Source organism: Mesocricetus auratus, unplaced genomic scaffold (assembly GCF_017639785.1).
Source record: "Mesocricetus auratus isolate SY011 unplaced genomic scaffold, BCM_Maur_2.0 Super-Scaffold_100018, whole genome shotgun sequence".
NCBI lineage: Eukaryota > Metazoa > Chordata > Mammalia > Rodentia > Cricetidae > Mesocricetus > Mesocricetus auratus.
Genome location: NW_024429199.1, coordinates 18,911,720 through 18,937,633, shown reverse-complemented (window position 1 = coordinate 18,937,633; position 25,914 = coordinate 18,911,720). Strand labels below are relative to the sequence as shown.

Below are 25,914 nucleotides of genomic sequence, written 5' to 3'. Positions count from 1 at the left end.
AAGTAAGACATTGTTCCCGCGTTCTGGCCATGTGCGGTGGTCACACCACAGGTGACTTTTTCTTCATAGTCTAGCCACTGCTGTGGATGCCCAGGCAACTTGCCAACCTCATTACTTTGGGTAGTGTCAGTTCAGACAAGCACACCCCACCCCCACACTGTTCAACTTCAGCATCAGAAGGAAATGAAGCCACAGGAGAATAAAAAGGGCTTTACCCACTCTGCCTCCTGCCTATTCTCTGTTGTCCTCTGCTCTATTTGTTCCTCCTGGGCTTGGCTTCAGTGTGACCTCCTCTCTGCTCCAGGTAGAAATTGTGAAGAACAGTCACTTTGGACAAGTACCACTCCACTTGGCGCTGTCTACCCTGATTTGGCTCCCCTTAGACTTTCTGACTGCCTGATGGAGGAATTATGTGTAAAGAAAACAGCTGCAGACAACTGACACCCAGAAACCACAAGTTTTTCTAAGTGTCAGATCTGTACAGCACCCAAGACAGAACAATGGCTTTATCGCTGGAAGAATTTGTCCATTCCCTTGACCTACGGACCCTCCCCAGGGTCGTAGAAATCCAGTCAGGCATCTACTTTGAAGGTAAGCATTTCTCTAATTCTTTAACTTGATAGAAAGTTCTTATGAACTCTCTTGGGAATTTGTGGGAGAGATTTTAAGAAAGAATATGTGAAAATTGGGTCTACAGTCCAGTGTTGTTGTGCTTGGTTTCAAACCTCATTGTATGAATAAACACAAATCTGAGTTTTCTAAAGGAAAGGTGAGCAGGGACGCACAAATATAACAAACTACTGAATAGTGCAGAGCCAGCAGCTAGTGATGTAGGGTGAAACTAAGGCTCTAACAGGGATGGGGATGCAGAACTATGTGAATTGTCATCTTTTCCTCAGTAGGCACTCAACACAAGTTCCACGCTACTTCTGCCTACTCTTTGAAAATAGTTGTTATTGGGTGCAAAAAAGGAGGGGGGGGGTATAAAATGGTATTTAAGGATCAGTATAAAACAAGAATTTTGTCAGATGTAGCAAGTAGTGGTGGCTCATCTTTAATCCCAGCTCTTGAAAGGCAAAGGCAGGTCAGATCTCTGAGTTCAAAACTTGCCTGGTCTACAGAATGCGTTTCACGATGACCATGGCTACACAGAGAAACTGTGGCTCAAAAAACAAACAAACAAAAGACAACAACAGAAAAGAAAATGTGATTTAATTCACCGTAATAACGCATGTTCTGCACATGATTAAGACAGAACAGATTGAGCTATGATCATGGGCTGGTTAGATGTGTGCAAAAATACACTTGGTTGATACTTGTTTCTAGACTATTTTTAAAAAGCCAAAAAAAAAACCCAAATAAACAAAAGAGAAAATAACTGAACTTGTCTTTGCTTTCAATCCTCACAAGTAAGTGCTGCCATGTTCAGAAAGACTTCTAAGTTTCCCTTGCCTCTATGCTCCTTTTTCTGTAGTGACCCTACTCTGAACTCCTTAAATAGTGGCAAATTTAGTTAAATATATAGAAGTTAGTACCTATTGACCACAAAATCCCTTTTTAATTTATTTTTTATTATATATATTTTTTATTTTTTATTTTAAATTTAAATTAGAAACAAGGTTGCTTCACATGCCATTTCCGGGTCCCTCTCCGTTTCCCTCCCCTCCTCCTGTGCCCTCCCACCAACCCCCCCAATATCCCCTCATTTCCCCAGGGAGGGTGAGGCCCTCCATGGGGGTGTTACAGCCACTTTGCAAATCAGTATGGAGATTCCTCAGAAAAATGGGAATAAACCTACCACAAAATCCCTTTTAAAATCTGTGTTGAAAAATTAAAGTTCAATGAAAATTGTTGCAAACGAGGCTTGTGAATTTTGGTGTAACTTATTGCAATATGTAAAATCCCCAATATGTTTTCTAGCATTTTAAAGTTAGTGTGATAACATACAAGGTACTGAAATAGATATCTATTTCTGCTTTACAAGAACAGGAGAGTTAAATCAAGACAAAGAATTGGGTCTAATCTAACTACTAGGAAAGTAAAGAATCATTGGCTTTCGCATTTACAGACTGTCTCGGGCTTCCAATTTTTTGATTTTTCAATGTAGTGGAAATGAACAGCCATTCTTTTTTTTCATTTTAAGTATAGTAGTCAATAAATTACGTGGTTATAACACTTGGTTATAAAATGGGCATTTTGTAGAGGTTGTGTATATCATTAATCCCAGCACTCCAGAGGCAGAAGTGGAGGCAGAGGTGGTTGGATCTCTGGTTCAAGGCCAGTCTGGTCTACAGAGCAAGTTCCAGTCCAGGGTTACACAGAGAAATCCTGTCTCAAACACACAAACAAGCAAGCACAACAACAACAAAGGATTTTATTTAATTCACTGAACAAGGCATATTCTGTACAAGATTTTGATAGAACTGATAGGTTGGTTGTATACAATATATTTGGGAGTTAAAAAGTTTTTAGTTCCCAGTGATCTTATATAACCCTATCACAGGTTAGGGAGTAATTATTCCAAAATAAAAAAAAGAGGTTGACTCGTGCACACCTCCACATCCCTGAAAAGTAACATGTTTGTGCTGTTGCCCTCAGATTTTACTTAAGTTTTGTGAACTATTTGGGATTATCACAACTACCTTCTACATCAGAAGTTACACTTTAAGGCAGCCATCAATTGCTTCTTGTTTCATGGTTTATGTTTTTAGAGTTTCATGAAAGACGTCTTTTCGTATATCTGGGAAGAAGTTTTGCAACAGCCTCACAGTTTCAGATTTTATATTTGTTCTTTATTTGCAGGATGCACTGTTATGAGATGTACAGTTTTACTTTTTTGTGCACATTAAGTCAGATTTCTCAGTACCAACTTGCTGCTTCCAAATCAGATAATATGGTCACATATGCATCATTTGTCTTGGAAATAAGTACCTTTTCTCTTCTGTTAGTTGACTTTTTTCTTTTTATTATTTGTGACCAATCATATGATCTTTTCTGAATTGCAGCTGTGAAATTAGTGTTAATTTAAATTCAGGGTATCTCTGACTCCCTTGTTTTTACTCTGTGTTCCAAATTTGACTTAGTTCTTCATAGAATTTTAAAATATATTTAAAAAATAACAACTGTTTCTTTAAGAAATCTAATGAAGAATATTATTAGATTGTCTTGATTTTATATATTAACTTGAAATGGTAAGTTCACATTGTTTTATAAAGGAAACTTGTTCATAATATTGTCTTAATTCTTTATGACTTTACTGCTGTGTTATCTCTTAATTAAAATGAATTTCCACACATTAAGTACATCCATGGAACTGTCATCCAAGAAATAGAAAGCCACAAGAATTATAGAAGACTCATCTTGTATGTTTTTCAATTGTCATCTACTCCGTTCCCCAAATTAACCAATGCTCTGTGACTTTTGTATATGTATAAACTTAGTGTAGTATGTGCTCTTTTGATTGGTGTACATGTATTGTAATGTTAATCAATACTATTTTACACAATTTATCTATGTTCTTTCTTTTGTTATTTCTTCTTTTTCTCTCTCTTCTCTTTTTTTGTGCATGCTAGGACAGTGCTCTACCACTAAGCAAGAGCCCCAACCCTCTTCGCAATTTCCATTTTGGTACAGGGTCTCACTATGTTCCACAGACTGGCTTTGAACTCACTCTGTAGTCCAGGCATGTGTTCAGTTTGTGACCTTCCTGCTTTGGCCTACTGAGAGCCTGGATTTACAGATGCAGGCCATCAGTTCTAGTAGTGTATAATATAATATTGGGTAAATACACCAAAATTTACTTACGCATTCTACTGCTGATTGGCATTTGGGTTATTTTAAAGTCACTGGTAGTGTTTAATCATGAAATTCTCTTATACATCCATATTCACAGGACATTAATAAAAAGCAAAGTTGCTATGTTGAGTAGTGTGTATATTGTGCCTTGTAGGTGGTGAAGGAAACATTCCCTAAGCAGTTGTTCAGTCTATATTTCCATCAGACATCTCTGAAAGTTCTTACTAGCACACCTGATGACATTTCCTGTCATTGGTCATCTTGATTTTAGTCTTTCTGATAGGAACCTTTCAGGAAGCTCAGGTTTTACTTCACATCCTCTTTCCGTCTAATAAGATCGACAATATTTTCTTTTCTATTCTGTGATGTTTGCAGATTCTCTTTAGGACATGTTCTCTTGGTCTGGCTTATTTATATTATGCCTTACAAATTTTTCTTGATGACTTGATGATATATGGTACCATATATATATGGCAATCCTTTCTGTTGTGAATATCTTCTCCTCTATGAACCTTACAATATAATTTTCTTAGAAGTACCTTTTTATGAGGGGAAGTTTTCAATTTTACTCTTAGAGTGCTCGATTTACAATTACATTTCTATTATGTGTTACTAAGGAAATTTGTATTTATCATGAATTATGAAAATATGTTAGCCTTTTGAAATCAAAGTATTTACTCTTTCCTTTAGATCTGTTCTCTGCCCAAAATAAATTATTTTATATATGGTGTGAAATGAGGGTCAATATCCATAGAGAGCTAATTAGTGCAGTTGACACTGAAAGGAAAAAATGAGAGTATCTTACTATATAGCTCTGACTGGTCAGGGATTCACTATATGCACCAAGCTGGCATTGAACTCATAAAGATCATCTGTTGCTAGGTCTCAAGAGCTAGGATTGGAGGGGTCCCACACCATACCTGGCTGAAAAGCTCTAATGCTATATTGTGTCCCCCAGTTAAAAACAGTGTTCCAGAGCAGGGTCTCTTCTTCTAGTGGCTTCTCTGCTTCTCTTGTCACAGGATTCTTCATTACAGTTTATCAATCTTAATGCATGTGGATCTGTAGCATGACTGAACAGTCATCTTACATGCAGTATGAGAGTATGCTACAGGGCTGTGGTTCTCAAACTTGATTGCGCATATGAAACATCTGACATGTTTTTAAGATTATCAGTGTCTAGATGTCTCCTTGAAAGCGCATTTAATTATGTAAGAGGTAAGGTGTCACTGTCTCTAGACATATCCCTGATGACTATGAAGCCAAACTTGAAACTATTTCCTTGGAATAAACTTTTATTCTTCAAGTTGGGCTCTGGGAATTTTCATTTACATTTTAGGATTCACTTGTCAACCTTCACCACGGAAGCCCTATCTGAATTCTGATTAGCAGTGAATCATTTATAGAAAATTAACATCATTGAAAATGAAGTCTTCTAATGTGTGAACTGGGTATGCCTCTTATGTCTTTTCTTTTTGGTCACTAGTGTTTGTAAATTTTTGGTTGATATCTTCATTGTTTTCACCTGTTAATAAATGTTATCATTGCCTTACCCTCCCTGGGGAATGAAGTGCGGGTTGGGGGGCTCGTGGGGGCGAGCGGGCATGGAGGGGAAGGAGAGGGATCTGGGACTGATATGGGAAACAAGCTTGTTTCTAATTTAACTATATAATAAAAAAGTGTTAAAAAATAAATGTTATCGTTAGCAACTGCAACGGCTAATGCCTATAATCCCAGTATTAGGGAGACTGAGGCTAAAGGTTGGAGGCCACCGTGGGATAAATAGTTTCAGGCCACCCTAAGGTATGGGAACCTATCTCCCCCAAAACAAGCCAAGCAAACAAACTAGGAATCTTTCCACATTTTCATTTTTGTTCATTGTGTTTCTCAAGCTTTAAGAAAATATGTCTCTAATATATACTTTTTAGATTATTGTTGATTTTTTAAGACACATTACATTTCTTAAGATCTGAATTCCCCTTCACAGGACTTTACTTTCATCTTCCCATGGAAATACTGGTTATGTTTCTATCGTAAAATCAAGCAAGGTTAACAGTGAGAGTTGCATCCAGTCACATTTATAGTCACAGAAAACATCTCTAACTCACCATTAAGATTGTTCATTTTAGGTTACAAAATATTGTCTCCTTGTTAGCAGATTTTTAAAATAAAAATCTTGGTTGTGTGTTTTATTAAATACTCCCCTTGTAGCTTTTATAATGATTATGTAAGCTTATTTTTCTACAATGATGTTTTTTGAGTTTCAAGCAAGTATTTGCATATACAGCAAAATCAAGTTAGTTAGGTATCACTGAATTGGTCTTTTATACTCAAAACAATTTGTATCTCTTTTAGAGAACATTATTGACTTAAAATTTTTATTGTTTGTACAGTTGCCATCAGGATTCATAAAAACTTGTGTTGTCTCAAACTTCATCTTTGTTGTTTGGAGACAGGGTCTTACTGTGTTGTTCAGATATGAACCTTCTGCCTTGGGCTCCTGAGCAGTGGAGTTATAGGCATGCACACTGCAGCTGGCAAAATGACCACTTGTCTGAGGTTCTCATGTTATTTTCTTTGTGGTTCTGAGATGTGAACCCATGGCCTTATCCAAACTAATCAACTGCTCTCTCACTAAACTTCTTGGCTAGAAGTCTTTTCTTGTACACATTTGGAGAAGAGTTGATGCCATTTCTTCTGTAATTATTTAGTAGGATTTCCAATAAGGCCATTTTTTAACTTTTATTGATTCTTTGTGGATATCACATCATGCATCCCTCTCCTACCCATCTCCCAGTCCCCCACATCTGTCTCTGCAGCCTCCCCCCCAAAACAGCACAAAAGTTAAAAGAAAAATAAAAAACCAAACCAAGCAAACAAACAAAATAAAAGCAAGCAAACAAACAAACAAACAAAAAGAAAAGCAAAACAACAAAACAAAAGCCAAAAGCAAACAAACAAACAAAACAACCAAGAAGAATCTCATAGCTGTGGTAGCTCTAGTATGGCCTTTTGAGTCACACAGTTAGTCCTTTAGCCCATTTATCTTATTTGCAATTGTTCATTGCCCTGAGGTCATTGGCTCAAAGCCTCTGGCTGCTGCTACACCATCCATAATGGGTTCTCACTGGGGTTCCTCTTGGATATCCTGTTGTCATGGAGATCCTATAGTTTTGGATCTGTAGTTTCATTCTCTTCATATACTCTGAAAGTTCACAGATGAGGTGGATGTTGGGGGGGGGCTGCCTCATAGCCCTGGTTCTGGGCCTGGGGGGTAGTTGGGCTGGTTAGTCCACCAGCTTTGCCCCATTGTCATCATCTGGGAGAGCTCTCCTGTCTCAGCCAGCCTACCTAACGCAGTCTGCAGCAAGGAGTGGGGGCCAGTTCTCTTTCTAAGAGGCAGTTGAGTCAGGCTCACCTCAAACCACCAGGGCCAGCTCCACTCTCTTTCCCAGGCAAGGTACCGGGCTCTCTCTCTGGATTGCTGTAAGGGGCATATGGGGCCAGGCCTGGGGAGGTGGTCAGCTCCCCTGCCCTCATGCCCTTAAGGCTGGCTCACCTTCATCCCCCAAAACAGGGTCAGCTCTAGCGTGCTGCCTTAGCAGTGTGCACGGCCCACTCTTTTGTGTTTTGCAGCAGGTGAGGGGCACTGTCCTAACCCCTGCTGCAGGTAGGTGTCAGAGCATGGGGTGGGGTTGGGATGGGAGTGGGCATTTTTCCCTCACCCATGCCACCATATGGCAGATCAGTGGGGCAGGGTCATCTCTCCTGCTCTCATGCCCTCAGAACCAGATCACCTGTGCCACTGCCAGAAGGGTCAGCTCTAGTGTTCGGTGCAGATGGGCTGCAAGGCCCCCCTCTTCTGCGTGCTGCAGGCAGTGTGGGACAAGGCTTGTTCTCCAACTCTAGCGATCCCAGGGGGCAGCTCTCTTGCCTGATGTAGATAGCAAGTCAGGGAGAAGAGGGTATCTTTCCCTCACCCATGCCGCCAAATGGCAGACAAGGAGAGGTGGGCAGGGTCAGCTCTGCTATTCTCACTCCCTCAGGGCTGGCTCACCTGGGTCCCCAACAACAGGGTTATCTCCAGTGTGTTGCTCAGGTGAGGTACATGCCTATGGTGAGGAGTGGGGACCACATTTCTTCCTGATTGCAGGGCCAGCGCTTTGCTACAGTCCAGTCAGGGTCAGCTATCCCAGGGGCAGGGAGGGGCAGGGCCAGCTCAGCACAGCCCTTGAATTTCAGCAAGCTTGATTCCTATGATCCTGGTAGTAACACAGGTGATGGCAATCAACGCAGATCTCAGCCACAATTGGACCACAAGCTCAGATATGGCCCTTGGCAACAGCCTGGGCCTGTGTATCAGCATGGTCCTGGTGGCAGTACAGGCCACCCAGATCAGTATGACACTGATAGCTGCATGACCCTTGGACGCCAACATGATCTCAGGTGGCTTATCAGAGCCTGGGCATCTGAACAGCTCTCAGCAGTAACAGATGCTATAGATATCAACTCAGACCCTGGCTGCTGTAGAACCATGGACCCAGACATGGCCCTCAGCAGCAGCCCTGGCTCAGCTGGATGCCACCATGGCCCCCGTTGACAGTGTAGGCCACTTAAATAAACATGGTCCTGGCTGCAACATAGCCCCAGATACTCATATGACCACAAGTTTCAGTCTAGACTCTGGGGATCCTTGTGTCCTTTGGTGGCAACATGGACGATGGACATCAATGCAGACCATAGGTGTGCTAGAACCACTCTAAAAGGCCATTTTGAGCAGTGATTTCTAAAAACATATTGTAAAGGGAAGCCTTCCCGCCAGCCTGGTTCCAGAGCCGCATCAGTCCCAAATAAACACACAGGTGGCTATATTAATTTTGAAACTGTTGGCCTTGCTTGTTTCTTACTGGCTAGCTCTGACTTAAGTAATTACCCCATAATTGTTAATCGAAGTATTTCTCTTACCAGAGAGGTTTCCGGGCTTCCTACCCCATGGTGGTACATCTTGACTTCCTGTGTTTCTTCTTCCCAGAGTCCTTCTGGACTTCTAGTCCCACCTATCTTGATTCCCTATTGGCCAGCAGTGCTTTATTGACATATACACAGGACTTTCCCAACATCGATTTTAATTATGTTCTCAGTTCATTAGCAAAGTCATCTGATCCAAGAAAATTGTTTATTTTTTTATTGGAAACAATGGCTAAGCAGATAACTCATTGATTCAGATAACAGAGTACTCTTTAGAGGACCCACATTTGGTTCCCAGCACCCATGTCAAGTGGCTCATAACCATCTGAAACTACAGCTCCAGAGGATCTGATCCCAGCCTCTGTGGGTACCCGTATTCACATGTAAGTGCCCTCCTCACAGTATTACATACATTTATATAATTAAAATTAATCAAAGAAATCTTAAAAGGATTATATAAAATTATGTAACAATTTCTAGATCTTTTATTAGAGTTTAGGAAATGTCAGTAGAATGGTCATCTATCCTCATCCAGTTTCTAGAACATTCTCACAAGCACACATGTACTTGTGTTGCTATAGTAACCTGACAATACTTTGCTTTGCTTTCCCTCTCATTCCCACTAAAATAGAAGATGCAATGAAAGACTGTCAACATATTGAAGAATTATTGTATGAATTCTAGTAGTGTATCTTTTTTATTTCATTGACTCACCTAAGTAAAGACTGATATTCTTAGATATCATCAAGAGTTGGTCTTAATAATAGCTATTTTTGTTTTTCTTCTTAACTTTGTAGTATAGGGCAGGGCTACACTGAGAGTAGGAATTCTTGTCATATCCTAGTCATAAAGAAAATCATCTAAAGTACTTTCATCAAGTTCTAAGTGTTAGCATTTAATTTTTGCTTAAAGAAATTTCTCTTTTCCTTGATTTGTAGGTTTTTACATGATAAATTAGTTTTTAAATTAATGCTATTTATCATTAAGCTAAAGGTATTTTTATCTCTTCAGTCCCTTTATTTGAGTTACCTTTAACTACAATACACACACACACACACACACACACACACACACACACTAAGGAGGGTCTGGGGCACCCTCCTTAGTGATGGGGCACCCTCCTTAGTGATTAGTGTTCTCCAGGAACAGACACTACTGACGAGTATTCCAGAATCCTGGATGAGGGCCAAGAAGATACCCTCCATCGTCTCAGTTGACCATGGCTGGCCTCAACACCACAGTCACGATCAGACTGGCTGTATACTCTCTATATTCAGGATTTTCATATTTAATCAGAATTAAATTACCCAGTAGACTTATCTATTTTAGATCTAAGATAGCTTTAGCTTTCTGAAATGAGGTCTGGAGATTTTAACTAAGGTTATGTTCCAGACATTAGTTTTAACTATTTGTAAATTTGGTAGAACTCACCTGTAAGAACTCTCAAATATGGAATTGTTTGGAGAGAAAAAGGGTTTGGTTTTCTCACTATTCTCTGTTATTTTGTGTCTTTCATTGATTTCCGACCCAATTCTCTCTCTCTCTCTCTCTCTCTCTCTCTCTCTCTCTCTCTCTCTCTCTCTCTCTCTCTCTCTCTTTCTGTTTTGGTTTTTTGAGATGGTTTCTCTGTGTAGTCCTAGCTGTCTTGACACTCTATTGGTAGAGTAGGCTGAGCTCAGACTCCTCCGCCTCGCTGGTGCTGGGATTAAAGGCATGCATCAGAACTTTCTGTTCTTGAATCTCCATTTGCATCTTGGACTCTCTGTAGCTCTCTGTGTTGAAACTTCATCATTTAGCATCATTATTTCCTTCTTGATAAATGTACTTAATATTAAAATGTTTATCTAGGTACTTTTCTCATGTGACATTTTCAGGCAGGACCTTGCCCTGTGGCCCACCTGAGACCAAACACATCATCATTCTGACTCCTTTCCCTACTCAATTCCTTTTTGCTGTTTGAGAAAGAGACTAGTTGACCTCAGACTGGGCCCTCTTGCCTTAGTCTCTGGGCTATCTTGCTGTGATTATAAGCATGTGTTACCAATTTAACTCTCATTATCTCAATTCTAATTACAATTTATTTTCTTTTAAATTCAGTGACTATTTGTTGATTATTCCTATAGGACTTAATTAAATTACTCTTTTGCTTTTAATTAGTTTTATCCCATTTCATTGGAGAACAAGGTATTATCATGGCCTTTTCTTTTAATAGTCTGATGTTTAGTTTACCTTCTGGTATGAAGCATGCCCTACTTTAAGACATAGGCTTTGAAATTGAAAACAACTGACAGGTGATGTGAGGCTCTGTTGTACTAGACTAAACTCTTCGAACTGAAAAGCACCGCCGCGGAAACAGGAACCAGGCTAGAACATTCTAGCATACTAGTTACTCATTTTTGGAAAGTGTTCTTGCCCTACTAATGTGAAGCGAAACTGTAGATTACGAATTTAGGACTCTAATTCCTGGGTAAGTTAAACACCAGCAACGATCCAATCCCTGACTTAAGCATGCAGCATTTGCCTCGCCCTGAATATTGAGATAAAGGTAAGGTGAACATAGATAGACAAGTAGCCCACAGTAATACTGCTACTACATAAGTAGTGATGCATGGTAGGGAAAAGTTTTCAGCCATTTCTAAAAAACAAAATAAAACAAAACAAACAACCCTCCCCCAAAAAAACCCACCACCACAACAAAAACCTAGCCAGTTTGAATCACACTGCTTCATACACAATTCAGGCAGAATACAGAAAAAGGAAGAAGGAAAAAAACCCCACAACCCTGTAACAATTAAGACATTAACAAAAACTCACTAGAAAACCTTATAAAACATTAAACTAGTAACTTAAGAAAGTAAGTTTCTAGGGTGCCATAATGAAGACATTTGTGAAGGGCGCTCACTCACTGCTTCTGCAGGGGACACAGGTTCAGTTCCTGGCAGCTCACAACTCAATATAAATTCCCTTAAAGGAGATTCAATGCCTTCTTATAGTTTTGTGAGGCACCAAGTGCATATGTGACATGCAGACAGAAATATATGCAGAGAGTTCATATAAATAAAAATTAATACATTTGAAAAATTTTAAACAACAAAAAAATCTATATAGCAAAAAAGGACCCAAATCATGAAGGTAGGAGAGGGTGAACCTCAAATCAAAGATCTACCGCAGTAGATGCGGTGGACAGGATGTAATTATCCTAGCTTTCTAATCCCTGCCAGCATTGAGTTAAACATAAAACGTAAAAATTAACAAAAATGGGGAATAGTTCATATGCCACGTAAGAGATTTTTACATTTATTGTTTATTGTGTGTGTATGAATGTGCACTACTGACAAAATGGTCATGAAATGACAAATCGTCATTTATCTTTTAAAATCAGAAGGTAAAAGTATTATTCATAAAGCTCTTCAAAGGAAGCCAGTGTGGTGGTATACCCCTACAGGAACACTCCTGTATTCCACACTCAGGAGGCAAGAGCAGGAAGTAGGAAGATCTCACATTAGAGGCCGGCCTGGGCTACACACTGAGACCTTATATCAACAACCAAAACCAAAATGGAAAACAACTAAATTAGCCACATGTAGGGCATGCTTGAACAGAACCAAGATGAGCCAGGTGTCAGGTATAAAAACTTCTCTGGGATTCTATGTGGCAATTAGGTAATTCTATTAGCATATAAAATGTGCACAAATCCCAGACCTTTAGAAATTAACTTCAAAATATAACTTTGAAGAATAAAAAGTAGTAACTAAATGAGAAGATTCATTGAAACATGTTTTATAGACAGATATTATCCTTGCATCAGCATGGAATGCCTTGCATATATTAAAAAAATTCATTATCAGGAATTATTGCCCAAAAGGTCAGAATTACATACAGGAACAAAATGCAAAGCTCCTCTCTTTTTTTGAGAAAGTATGCATTGAAATGTATGCTGATAGAGTCAATGTGGCAGAAGGGAGGGGTGTGCTTTTGCTAGGGTGATGAGGACTCATCCCTTAGTTTTATTCTCCCCACAAATAAGCAAGTCCTTACATTCCTACTCCCAAAATTCTGGGTGAACTGTTCATTTCCTTTAAACCTAAGTCAAGCTGCCAGCATTTCTCCCCTGGGTTATGACAGCTCTGAAGGAATGAAATTCGAACAGGGGTCTGCATGCATGAAGGAAATGAGCGCTGAAAATATCTGGGGAAATCACGTTCTTGTTGAGGACAGAGCAAGCACAAACCTGTGAAGAGCTTGCTTCATGTGGTTAAGAAATGGGGGCGGGGTGAGAGTCACGAGATTGAAGCAAAGCAATTTAGGGGAGAGATGCAGAAGCAGAGCTGATCAGAACATGAAAGGCCATACTGGTGGGTAACACAGCACCAGGCAGGTCTGATACAGGCAGGGCTTCATGTAACATGAGGTGGCCAGGGAAGACATTCTGAAAAGCAGAGAGGATACAGACATCAAGTGACCAGACGCGAAGTCACATGTACAAAAAATCTTCCTGATTCTAGTTTTACTCATCTCAGATCGCGACTGACTGCACCCTACTAAGAAGCCCAAGCTGGTGGGAGTGTCTCCATCTTCATCTGCAGTCTCTAATTCTTGAGTTTCTTTGTAGACATCTTGCAAAGTGATTGTAAGAAGTAGACAATAATTCTAAAGTTGTTTTTACCACATCCACGTCAACTATTTGGGGTTCAAGCCCTGGATAATTTAAGCACGTTATAGACAAGTTGATCTTTGTAATCTTATCATCTTCCATTATTAGGAAGATAGTTTATAATCAAGAAACAGACAGGGGAAAAATTTAAAGATCTTAATTTATTCTTCTTTCAAATGTACGGGAGACCTGTCTTTTCCTACCCTCTTGGGATCATATGATTCAGTTACACTGCTGACTATATGAGCTATAGTGACAGACACTTAGGAATGAATGTTTTAAGAATCAATGCATAATTTGGCATATTCTATTCTTGTAGACTGTCAAAATGGAAGCCCCCAAAGTCTGAGTTGCTAAGTAACTACAATTAACAGAGACCCTGTCCTCTTCTGCCTCTGTGGAATGTGCAGTATACTAAGCTGCATGTCTCATTGCTGAAATCACTACTATTTTGAGGTTCTTTTGAACACAAAACCTTTAACATAACCTAATATTTCTCATTGGAACAAAGGCACAATATTATATTTATTAAGGTTAGGGTGAAAACTTAATCAATTAAAAAATTATTAGATATTAGCATATTTGAATTACACATTATCAGGGAACTCGCTGGAATAAAACAGTTCCCACCTATTCATAGCAAAGTGACTCACCAGTTAGCATTTAGAAAATATTTTCTGTGGCTTCAGTGGATTTTCTTTTTTGTTAACATTACCACTATTTATTTTATATATGCCATCATTTTGGTTTTGGTGGTGATTAAAATTTTGGTAAATATTCAGTGCATTATAATCTTTCTAATGTTTTTTAAAGAATTATTTTTCACTTTAAAAAATTACATGCATATGATTGGCATTTTGGTAATTGTGGAGACATAAAACTATTAATAACACCACAAGCAAAAATACTGTTAATATTTTTATGTATTCTCATCTAATTTTCACAAAAGTGTAAATGAATTTTTAGAGAGAGAAATGTTGGTGCTGTCATTCCTTTTCCTGCTGTATTTAGAATCTTATCCCTTAGCTCTACTTTGAATTATTCCCTCAATTTAAGCCATCAGAATTTATTGCCATGATTATCAGGTTTTTTTTTAATCCAACTTGTCTACCTGATTGCATCTTTGGAAGCCTGAAGTTTGCCTTCCACCTGTGTCCTGAGCAATGTGTTTGATATGTGAGTTACAACATGTTACTCATGTGACTGGTGTATGAATTAGAGCATGTCACTCCTCTGTAAAACCCTCCTATGGCCTTCTCCCTCTTTTTTTCTCAAAATAGGAACTTGAGTGATTAATAAAGCTCTACTTGTGTCTGCCTCATTGTTTAAGTTTCTGGTTTCCTAGTCTTTCTCCCATCTATGCCTGTGTCTTGTTCACTGTTACACAAATTTGCAAGCTATTATCATTAAAGCTTTGCTGGAATTCTCTTCATGTTTTGCAAAACTCCTGTATCATACATCTGTTTGGCTAAACCACTTGTCTACAAAGCTTGCTAAATATACAGTTTTCCCATATCCTTTGTCTTCCATATTCTGCTTTTGAGATTTTTACAAAAGTATCCATTTCCTTCATGCACGCAGGCTTTTTTTTTTTTTTTTTTTTTTTGGTTTTTATGAGACAGGGTTTCTCTGTATTGTTCTGGAGGCTGTCGGTCCAGCCTGGCCTCGAACTCACAGAGATCCACCTGCCTCTGCCTCCCGAGTGCTGGGATTAAAGGCATGCGCCACCACCGCCCGGCACATGCAGGCTTTTAATTTTAGGGACCTCTTTCCATCTTTATTGAGATGTAATTTACATTCCATAGAACCCTCTCTTGAGTACAAGTCAATGGTTTCTTGTAGAGTGCCAGATTGTGCTTAGTTAAGACCATTTTCATTGTATCTAAGAGCTAGCTCTAGTACTTTTCCAGCAATCCCACTTGCTTTTCCAGTCTGAAACAACCACTGTCTGAATATATACTTTCCTTAAACAGTTCATATATGGATCATGTGCCACCTCTTCTTTTGCTCCCCATATCTTTCACTTAGTGTCATGTTTTTGTTAATCCATGTTGTAAAACTGTGTTAGTATTTTGTTTCCTTTTGCTTCTAATAGCATTTTATTGTACAGAATTAATCACATTTTCTTTATTTAATGCCCATGAAAGACACTCATATTGCTTCACATTTGGAGATATTTTTTGGATTTTATCACGTCTTCACCAAAGCTTAGTGTTACCTTTTTATTAGATCTCCTTGTAGTTACAATTTGAATTTCTTGATAATGATAATGATGGATAATGATAATTATCTTATGCTGATTAGCAATATGTTTTTCCTTCTTCAATAAATCATTTCTCCATATCATTTGCCAATCCTTTAATGAATTGTTTTCTCTATGTTATTGAATTATGTAATTTTTTCATATATTCTGGGTATTTGATGTGCAAAGGTCTTCAAACGTGCAATGTACAGATATTATCTCTGTATGATCTACCGATTCATTTCTAAATGTCTTACTTTGAAGAAAAAGGTTTTAACTTTCAATAAAGTCCAACTTATAAAAAACTTTCCTCCTTTTACAACTCATGCTTTTGCTATCATGTTGACTTTTCTTTTTTGATGTGGGAAGGAGAAGGATTCTATAGACTCTGAGCTTTGACAATTTTCTAGACTCACAGAATTTATAAATGCTGTCATTTTTCCAAATGAGGGTTTATTATTATCTAGTAATACCTTAAGGAAAGGACATATTAGTGTATGTGGGGGAAAATGAAGAGTCAATTAGGCTAGAAGGAGAGAAGGATGGGGTCAGAAATGTTATCCCAGAAGTAGTGGAAAACCTCAGTAGTCCTTTTGCCTAACAGTGTTTCTAGAGATACTAAACCGAATAAGCAAGGCTCAGCTAAAAATGTGAAGTTTTTTTTCCACAATTTAGGTAGCAGAAGACATTTATTTTTACTTTTGATCAAGGAAGAAAACATTGATGAAACCACACACACATTTGCAGAAGTCAAAGCATAATTTTGTCTAAGTCCATAAATATAATGTGCAAAGTGGTTTTTTATAGCAATTGTTAAATGTCAAGAAAATTTTTTTTACTCCGGGATTAAAAATAAATTTAAGTACCATGTTTTGATAACTATAACTATTAAAGTATTTCTTGTTCTTGTAAACATATACTGAGATCATGGAAATTATTTCTTAAAAGTATGTCTCTTCATGTCTACCTTTGTTTCTTCTACAAAATACATGAAGCAGTCTCACCCTAAAGACTCTATAGGCTGAAAAAAAAGAGAGACGTGTTTCTTTAAAACATTTTTTAAAAATAATACAGTGTGAAAAGTTCTGGTGAGAGAAGTGGTGAAGATGTTTCTGAATTCACAGCTTGAAAAGAACATGACTAAGCAAATCACAACTTTTAGAATATGAAACAATTGCTTAATAGATGGATTTCCAATTATAAAATTTCAAATGTGATCTAGTCAGGGAATTCTGGGTAGTTGGGCCACTTGTGGTCATTGCTTTACATGGCTCTTTAATTATACAAAAGATGTCGAGTTTCTGTATAGGCTGCATTGAGGTCTTAATGATCTGGTGACAGCAGAGTCCCTATAGGAAAGAGACACCAGGCATCATCCATGCTTTTGTCTGTTAGACTGTCTCTGTCTCTGCTTTTGCATACATGCATTTAAGAAAGATCACATAAAACTGGGATGAGAAGGCGACAGTAAGCAAGCCAGGAAGAGTATCATGGCCAGAATCTAAGTAAGTCATAAATGTATCGAGCACTTCCAGTCCAACAGCAAGGAAGAAATAAGTACCTGTTGCTGCAGTGTTTGTCATAGCCGTACCAGAGCTAGCAAGCTATCTTTTCTGACCACAAATTTAAGATGTGTTCATTGGAATTAACTTGAAAACTACAGGGAAAAAGTCAATAAACATCTGGAATGTTTAAGGCAAGCATCCATCTTGGCAGTGGTTCGCTGAGTGGATATGAAAGACATGAACAGCTAGGAGCTAAGAACAGTGTTGAAGCTGAATTTTGTGGTCATTTCGAACCATCTGGGTTTCTGATCTCGGTAGACAGCAAGCAAGGAAGATGTTAGAGTTTCTGAACTAGCAGCGTGGATGGTGGATGGAGGCCAGCAGTAATGCATTTGTTGCAGCCCAATGAGTTTGAAGTCTTTATAAGACAGTGGTTACAAATAACCCTTCAGCAGCCCGAAATGTATATCAGAGACTCAAGAAGAGTCAGAGCTGACAGGCTTGGTGTTTAAGATTTGCAGGTCATTGGGGAGAGGGGCTTTTATTTCAGTGACTGCACTACACTCTGTATCATGAGTTATAAAGGACACTACTAGAGGAGACGCGGGTAGAAAAGGACCTTATAAAACAAAAAGCAAAAGCAAACCGAAACCTAACAAGCCAAGTTCAACCAAACACCAGTCTATGTTTCCAGAAGACAAGAAGCAGATAGTACGGTAGATTATGGATGAAAGAAGTAAGATAAGGCAGTACTCTGAGAGAGTGTGGGGGAGAAACTCTGTGTTTTAGCAGGCAGTTTATTACAAAGTGTTAACAATAATGATTATTAATGTATTAAAGGCTTGCTGTGAGGTGGAAATGGGATGTGTATGTAGATTTAGATATGTAAGTATATTGATGTATATCTATTATATATACATCTCTCCTCATAATATGTTAAGTATTCATATAGTGGAGTGTATTAAATGATGCTTCATATGTAAATATGATGAAGTATATTCATGAGTACTTTATATGTGCTTTTCTATATACAACCTTAGTACCTATTGTATATGTGCACACACACACACACACACACACACACATATATATATTGATATTAATTTAGTTAATTCTTGTATTTCTGGTTACTTAATCCTTGGTAGTCATTTGTGAGGTAATAGTAATTATTATTATTAATTTGATAGCAATTTCAGGGTCAATTGTCTGCTGAATAAAACTTTTTCTCTAAGAGATAAACTTAAAGTAAAGTTGATTTTTATTCTTCACCCTAAAGAGTTTAAATGAGAAGTATTGGCATGATTGGCGTCATATAAAAATCAGCAGTGCTTCAAGAATATTTCCTAACCATATACCAATGGTGGTTTGCCTGTTCAGGTTTGGTTGCTGAGTGACACCCATAACGATAAGACGTGACTCCATGTTTACCTTGTCCTTTAATACGTTATTACTCATCTTGTTACAGCTTCATGAATTTGACATGGAAGAATTCACTTTAAAACTGGTTGAGCCAAGTAGGTTGAATGACTAGCAAATTATTTCCTACACAGAGAGCATTTCATGGATTTAATATTTATATGAGAATTCAGATGGTAAAATCCTGCCTACTTGACTACCCACGTGCATTTTATTTTATGGATAATTGAGCTTTATATTTCTCTACCTAAAATTGATCCCTCAAGGTCATGGCAGTAAAAACAGAGACATTTGAAAATTGTAGAACAGTGGATAATCTAGCAACATCTATTTACATTTTCAGATTACATATGTTAATCCCCAAAGCTTTTTTACTTCTTAATATGAATTTTCAGCACTAATATTAGCTTTATAGTGAATCAAAAGGAATGAAATTATATAGAGTTTAATGATACATGACCTGGCACATTAAAAAAAAAATCAGCCGAAGAAAACTAGTGTTTTTCTAAATGAGCTTATATTTGTAAAGTCTTATTAAGGGCTTTTGTTTAAATTCTATATAGAGTTTTCCCATGTTTGTGTGCTTTGTTAAATTCTCAGATGTGGAGTTGTACTTCTCCTATAGTCACAAGCACTAAAAATGAAGGACTTAAGAACTGAAAAATCAGCCGGGCGGTGGTGGCGCACGCCTTTAATCCCAGCACTCGGGAGGCAGAGGCAGGTGGATCTCTATGAGTTCAAGGCTGGGCTGGACCGACAGCCTCCAAAACAATACAGCGAAACCCTGTTTCATAAAAACCAAAAAAAAAAAAAAAAAAAAAAGGACTGAAAAATCAGTAATTGTTAAATAAATACTAATTTTTCCTGTGAGATGGGCATATAGCTGAGCAACAAATGACTCTGAGATAGGATTTTCCCACCTTAAATGTTCAATTCAGTTTAAAAACATATTGAGATTTTATTTATTGGACAACGTACGAAGCTCTACTTGAGGCTCCATTTAAAAAAAAATCACATATCTTTTCTTTGAATGATTTTTTATTTTTTTCCTTTATAAACTGGAACAATTTTTTGTTCTCCATTTGCTACTACATGAGACTTTAGGTTTTTGGTCAATATGAAGGTACACTTTTATATAATTAGATATTACGTAAAATAAGAACAAAAGCACACAAAGTTTCAAAGTCTCTCTCTCCCTTTCTCTCTCCATCTTTTTCCCACCCCCTGTCTCTCAGTCTCTGTCTGTGTGTATGTGTATGTGTGTATGTGTATGTGTGTATGTGTGTGTGCTTGAGTAGAATACTTTTCTCCCTAAAGTTTGTCATAAACAGGTCTCAAAATTTAGGAAAGAGCTCTAAAACAGGTGCATTACAATCAAGCAAGAAAGCTAGGGCAGAAATAATTCAGTTGTGTGTGTGTGTGTGTGTGTGTGTATGTGTGTGTTTCCCAGAAGCTGTAAAAGAAAATTACTGCCAGTACTTTAATGTTGTTTGCTTAAATGGAGATGTTATTTACATCTATGTGGGGGTAGTCACACTTGAAAATTTCTCACTTATATGCTGTTAAATATCAACCTTGACTATGAAATAAAATGCAGCCAAAAGGAGTATTGGAAACTGATTGGTTGTATATGCTTTCTTTGTCTTAAAGGTAAAGAGGAACAGTGAAGCACAAAATGAATACAATTTTATTTTTATTAGCTGCTGCACTTGCAAAAGTCATGAAATATATGACTTTGTTAGCTCTATAAATTGCACATAATTTAGCAGGTACAAGCTCTTGGCCAATTATTTACCATTGAATAAAATTACTAAAGGTAAAATGAAGAATGCTCCTCTCAAAAGCAGTAGCTATGCTTTAGTATTTATTGACACTGACTGGCTTTGTTAGGCAATGCTAAATGATGAGTAAATCAGGGTGTAAGTGGGAATGCAACCCCCAGCCAATCTGGGAAAACCACAAGACTTGTTTTGGAAAGTATCTTTATGAAACAGCATCCATGCTCCTGATGTTCAAAACTTCGAATGTTAATTCAAATTTGGTTTAATTCTAATACACCTTTAAATTTAAAAGTGGATTTAATCAAAACTATATAAGTTGTTGGGGGAAGTCCTGTGCATTTGTCAATAAAGTACTGTTGAGCCTATAGGGAACCAAGATAGGAGGGACTAGGAGTCCAGGAGAACTCTGGGAAGGAGAAACACAAGAGAGTTCGAGATGTAACGCCTTTGGGGTAGGAAGCCCGGAAACCTCTCCGGTAAGAGACATATTTAGATTAACAATTATGGGGTAATTACTTAAGTCAGAGCTAGCCAGTAAGAAACAAGCAAGGCCAACAGCTTCATAATTAATATAGCCTCCTGTGTGTTTATTTGGGACTGATGCAGATCAAGAACCAGGCTGGCGGAATGGCTCCTCTCAAGGAAGAAGCTTCTTTTTACAAAATGGTGATCAGGAGTGGGATCGAATTTCCATGCAAAATAACAAAAGATTTAAAGGAATTTTTAGAAACAGAAGAACGGAGAGAAGCACAGAATTTTGGTAGCAGCATTTTCTCAGTTGTGCTCTGTTTTGCTATCAACAAGCCGAGATTCACGTGGCTCGCTTACCGGAGTCTTCCTGACTCGGCATAAAAAAGAAAAAACAACCAGCAAGGTTGTTTTAAGAGACTCTGCTAACGATTGAAAGGTGTGTAAATACAGCTGGAAGTGGCAGCTTTTGCTGGATGCCAGCATGGACTGAGGCGGTAAGCTGGAATCACGCTTACGCCCGCCATCTTGACGAAAAAAACCGGCAGTTTAAAACAGCCGCGGTTTTACAGATAAGACATGTGGCCAGAAAAACAAAGATTTACAGTAAAGTCAGACTTGGATGAACAAACCTCTAAAGGTTTACAGTGTGTTTAAAAATATACGTGAGATTGAGAGAGAAAATGAAACGGCAAAGTGGTAAATAAATAGAAAAGCCGGCGTTGTGGTGGCACACGCCGGTAAGATTTACTCCAGAGGCAGAGGCAGGCAGATTTCCAAAGAGAAACCCTGTCTCAGAGAAAAATAAATAAAAGTAAAATAAATAAAGTAATAATACATAAATAAATAAGCCACGTAAAGATGGAAAATACACAGAGAGTCTGGATACTGTATGCTATTGTGTTATTCAGTTTTTTGCTTGCTCAGGAAGGAACTGCTACTAAAGTACACTTGATTATAAATGCTGCTAAATTAATCCAACTTCTATCTTTTGAAAATGCCTTGACTTCAAAATTTAAGTATAAGAATATGTTACTTGGAAAAGGAGTTTTAGTTTATGTTTCCACAGAAAATGAAAAGCTGAGGATTCCTTCCTGGCTTTTGTGGTTTGATGAACCAAGACCCCCCGAAGCAGTGGGCCAGACGTTTCAACAATTGAGACAGCTAAGATGATGGAGCTTTACAGACCATGAAAATAAGGACTTATACAGGTTTCTGAGTTTTGTCATGATCCCCATGGTGTGAACAGCGCCCCCTTCCAGCAGGAAGCAGTTTGGAATGAGCGACATCCTAATTCCCATCTTGTTTATAAATCTTTGTTTTCATTTAAATGGGGTTGTTTATAATTGGCTAGTGATCACGGCCAATCTCTTTTAATGGTAAAAAAAGGGAATTATGGTATGGGTATTGTTTTTCATTTATTGATACAAATTCAAGGTCAATTTTGTGATGTGTATATTTCTCCTCTTGATTAAGTATTGTGCTTATACTGATCTTTTAAAACGTAATGCATAATTGAATACAGACTATAGATAGTTACTTATAATAGTCAGAATTTATAGTTAGGTAAGTTAGGCTTTCTAGATATACAGAAATATATTTAAGATAGATAGTCTTCAAACCTTTCAAAGACCCTCAGAAAATGGCATTTAAAATGGTTTAGGGTTTTTCTTGACAATGAGAAATGTCTGCTCCTGGCAGCACCAATTATGTCTGAGAGGAAGATGGGCATCGAGGAAACTTGTTATGGAGTTTGCTTTCAACATGGCAAGATTAGCCATTTGGGCAAGAAACTGCTCTTGCCTGTACTGCTTGACTGTTGTTGTATAATCTGGACATGCAGGACCCACAGGAAAGTGACTGCTGAACTCAGTCTTACAGGGTTCCTGCTTCATGGAAGAGTCTACCAGACTTTCTGCAGGACACAGAAAAATGACTGACAGACTGCCAATGCAGATGGACAGTTTGAAATTTCCTGCTTTGCTGAGAAGTTTTCCAGACACATTGTGGCCTATGGGCTGAAGATGGATGCCCCAACGTTACAGAGGAACTTCGGGTGACTGTCCAGGCAGTAAGATATCTCTGTCATTCCTAGTGTTTATATATTATCCTTCTGTGGTCTTTGATGGAGTTGAAGACAGATAGTTATAATTATAGTTTTCCTTAGTTATGATAAAAGATAAGCTACATATAGGACTTTGGACTCACAAGGATGGGATGGATGACATTTTCTTTAAATGTTGCTAAAATATTGTAACTATGTTCTTACTTGATAACTGTTCTGTTATATATAATTTGACAGTGTTAAAGTTAAGACCTTTCTTTTTGTTTAAACAGAAAAGAGGAGATGTTGGGGGAAGTCCTGTGCATTTGTCAATAAAGTACTGTTGAGCCTATAGGGAACCAAGATAGGAGGGACTAGGAGTCCAGGAGAACTCTGGGAAGGAGAAACACAAGAGAGTTCGAGATGTAACGCCTTTGGGGTAGGAAGCCCGGAAACCTCTCCGGTAAGAGACATACTTAGATTAACAATTATGGGGTAATTACTTAAGTCAGAGCTAGCCAGTAAGAAACAAGCAAGGCCAACAGCTTCATAATTAATATAGCCTCCTGTGTGTTTATTTGGGACTGATGCAGATCAAGAACCAGGCTGGCGGAATGGCTCCTCTCAAGGAAAAAGCTTCACTTAACATAAGTAAATACAATGCAATTTTTTCACAAGATGATAATCATTATTTGACAATACTTTTTTTGGTAATTTTTAAAGAAAAATAATTGATTAGAAATTTTCTTAGCCTATTTATCTCCCAGTCTATATAACTAGAATTTCTAATTCTTAGAAAGGATAATTAGGAATTAAGGGTGATTTTCTCCAGGCTCAAAAAGTTAGTTTTACTGTATAGTATTTGAGTCCATTAAGAATGAACATTTGCCCAGGAATGATGTATGGATTCTAACCACAGACTCAAGTGCCTTAACAACAAAAATAACAGAAAAGACAAGTAAACCCTCACTGTTGATATCAGGGAAAGCTTAAGACACATTAAAATAGATTTTCCCCTAAAACTTTTGAAATGAAGCTATGTTAATTTTGAAGTCATTAGCAAGGCCACTCTGATTTTTTTAAATAAATAACATGAGAATCTAAACCTTAATTTTTTTTAATATTGTTCGTCTGAACAAATTGCCTATTAAATTCTCTTTACTGTAAATGAACCTTACTTTAGAACAAGAAAATATCCTAAATCACCCAAAGTAATTTTGTGATTTTTTAAGAGATAGAAGATTGCCAGGTATTGGTGCCACACGCCTTTAATCCCAGAATTGGGAGGCAGAGGCAGGTGGGTCTCTATGAATTCGAGGCCATCCTGGTCTACAGAGCAAGTGCCAGGATAGGCTCCAAAGCTACACGGAGAAATCCTGTCTCGAAAAACCAGAGAGAGAGAGAGAGAGAGAGAGAGAGAGAGAGAGAGAGAGAGAGAGAGAGGCTTATCCAGGTCAAGTAAGCTGTGTGTGTGTGTGTGTGTGTGTGTGTGTGTGTGTATACATGCTTACTCTTGTGTGCCCATGTGAAACTCAGAGGACTGACCGCTTCATGGAGTCCATTCTCTTCTTGTATCTTACTGTGCTCTAGGGTTCAAATCCAGGTTCACCATAATTGTACAGTAATTGTCTTTTCCAGCTGATAGACATCTCACTGCCCCACCACTGATTGTATTTACTTACTATTAATGGAGGAGGATAAAAAGGAAACGTTTTATATTCACAGTTTCATAGTGAGAGGTATCTCACACTGCTCATGTTCCTAACTCTCAAAGAAGCAGAAGCCTCCTTGATGGAGTTAGGCAAAAAATGGCAAATCTATTTCAAGGGATACTATGTGATAATGTACAATCAAGAGGTCAGTCAATTCAGGGATTGATACTGTCTCTGTCAATTATTAATTTGACCACCTGAATTTTTCCCATAGTATTCTTCAGAGAACATTTCTTTTTCTATACAAAAATATTTGAAAATAATTTTCCTTTTATTACAGTATTTAGCAAGTTAATATTATAATATATATTTTAAGTCTTAAATGAGTGTTTCACTCCACTAATGATAGTAGAGTAGAATTTTAATGTCTGCTATTTAGAACATTCTTTTTTACTAGGAAAAAATCCATTCACCAGGAAGTTATTAAACTACTGACAGTTCAATTTAACTATTGATGGATTTCATTCACAGGACAATGGCCTCTAGCATTATAATTTTGCTGTTAGCTTCCATTCTAGTTGCTATCTGAATGCAGAGCCCTTTTCAAAATGGTGAAGGACCACACAAGACAGCCTGCATGCTTTGGCATCAATAGAAATATGACTCAGGCTCCTATTAAGTGAAATTCAACCACCCCTATTTATTAAAGCAACCTGGTGGAGAGTGCCAACTTATTTTTTTTATGATTAGTAAGTGGGAAATGATACTGTACGAGGTGGACATGATCAAAATCCACTGTGTGTGTGTGTGTGTGTGTGTGTGTGTGAGAGAGAGAGAGAGAGACTGTCAAAATGAAATAAATTATAAAATACCAGGTGAAAAACATTATGTTAGACTTCCCAGACAAAATGACTTGTTGCAAAGTGACAAGAATTGATTTAATCATTCACTGTTACTAGATTATTGGGAGATATTGATAACTTTAGTCCATGGGAGTAGATGGCCACTGTTAGTCACTTGTGCCCCAAACATACTGGTCTAGTACAATTCAAGAAAGCTTTTGATTAAATTTTACCACATGTGCAAACATCTTTTTTTTTTATGTTTGCAATCAGGATAAATGCAGTCATCTGGCCCCTGGGTCAGCTTGATGCCGTTCCAGCTGTTACTCTTTGGAAGCTCTCAGACAGTACCTTGCATGAGTAGTTCTTTAGTAATCTGCACAGCTGTGTTTACCCTAGGTTTCAGTCTATTCTGGATAGATAACAAAATTGCTTTGACTCAGGCACTGAGACAGAGAGTCAAGAACAGGGCCCATGATCATTAGTCTAAACGTCAACTTGAAAAGATCTAAATTTACCTGGGAGATGGGCCTGTGTGCATGGCTAT

At 37.9% G+C, this 25,914-nt stretch overlaps 1 protein-coding gene across 1 annotated transcript in view; it reads left to right on the top strand.

The window, feature by feature from the left end:
• Positions 1-229: 229 nt before the first annotated feature.
• Themis (thymocyte selection associated) overlaps positions 230-25,914 on the top strand; it is a 192,473-nt gene continuing 166,788 nt past the window's right edge. Inside the window, exon 1 of the mRNA XM_040728284.1 lies at positions 230-591. Within this exon, the coding sequence (XP_040584218.1) occupies positions 501-591 (91 nt within the window). The 5' untranslated portion in view covers positions 230-500. The remainder of the gene's footprint in view (positions 592-25,914) is intronic.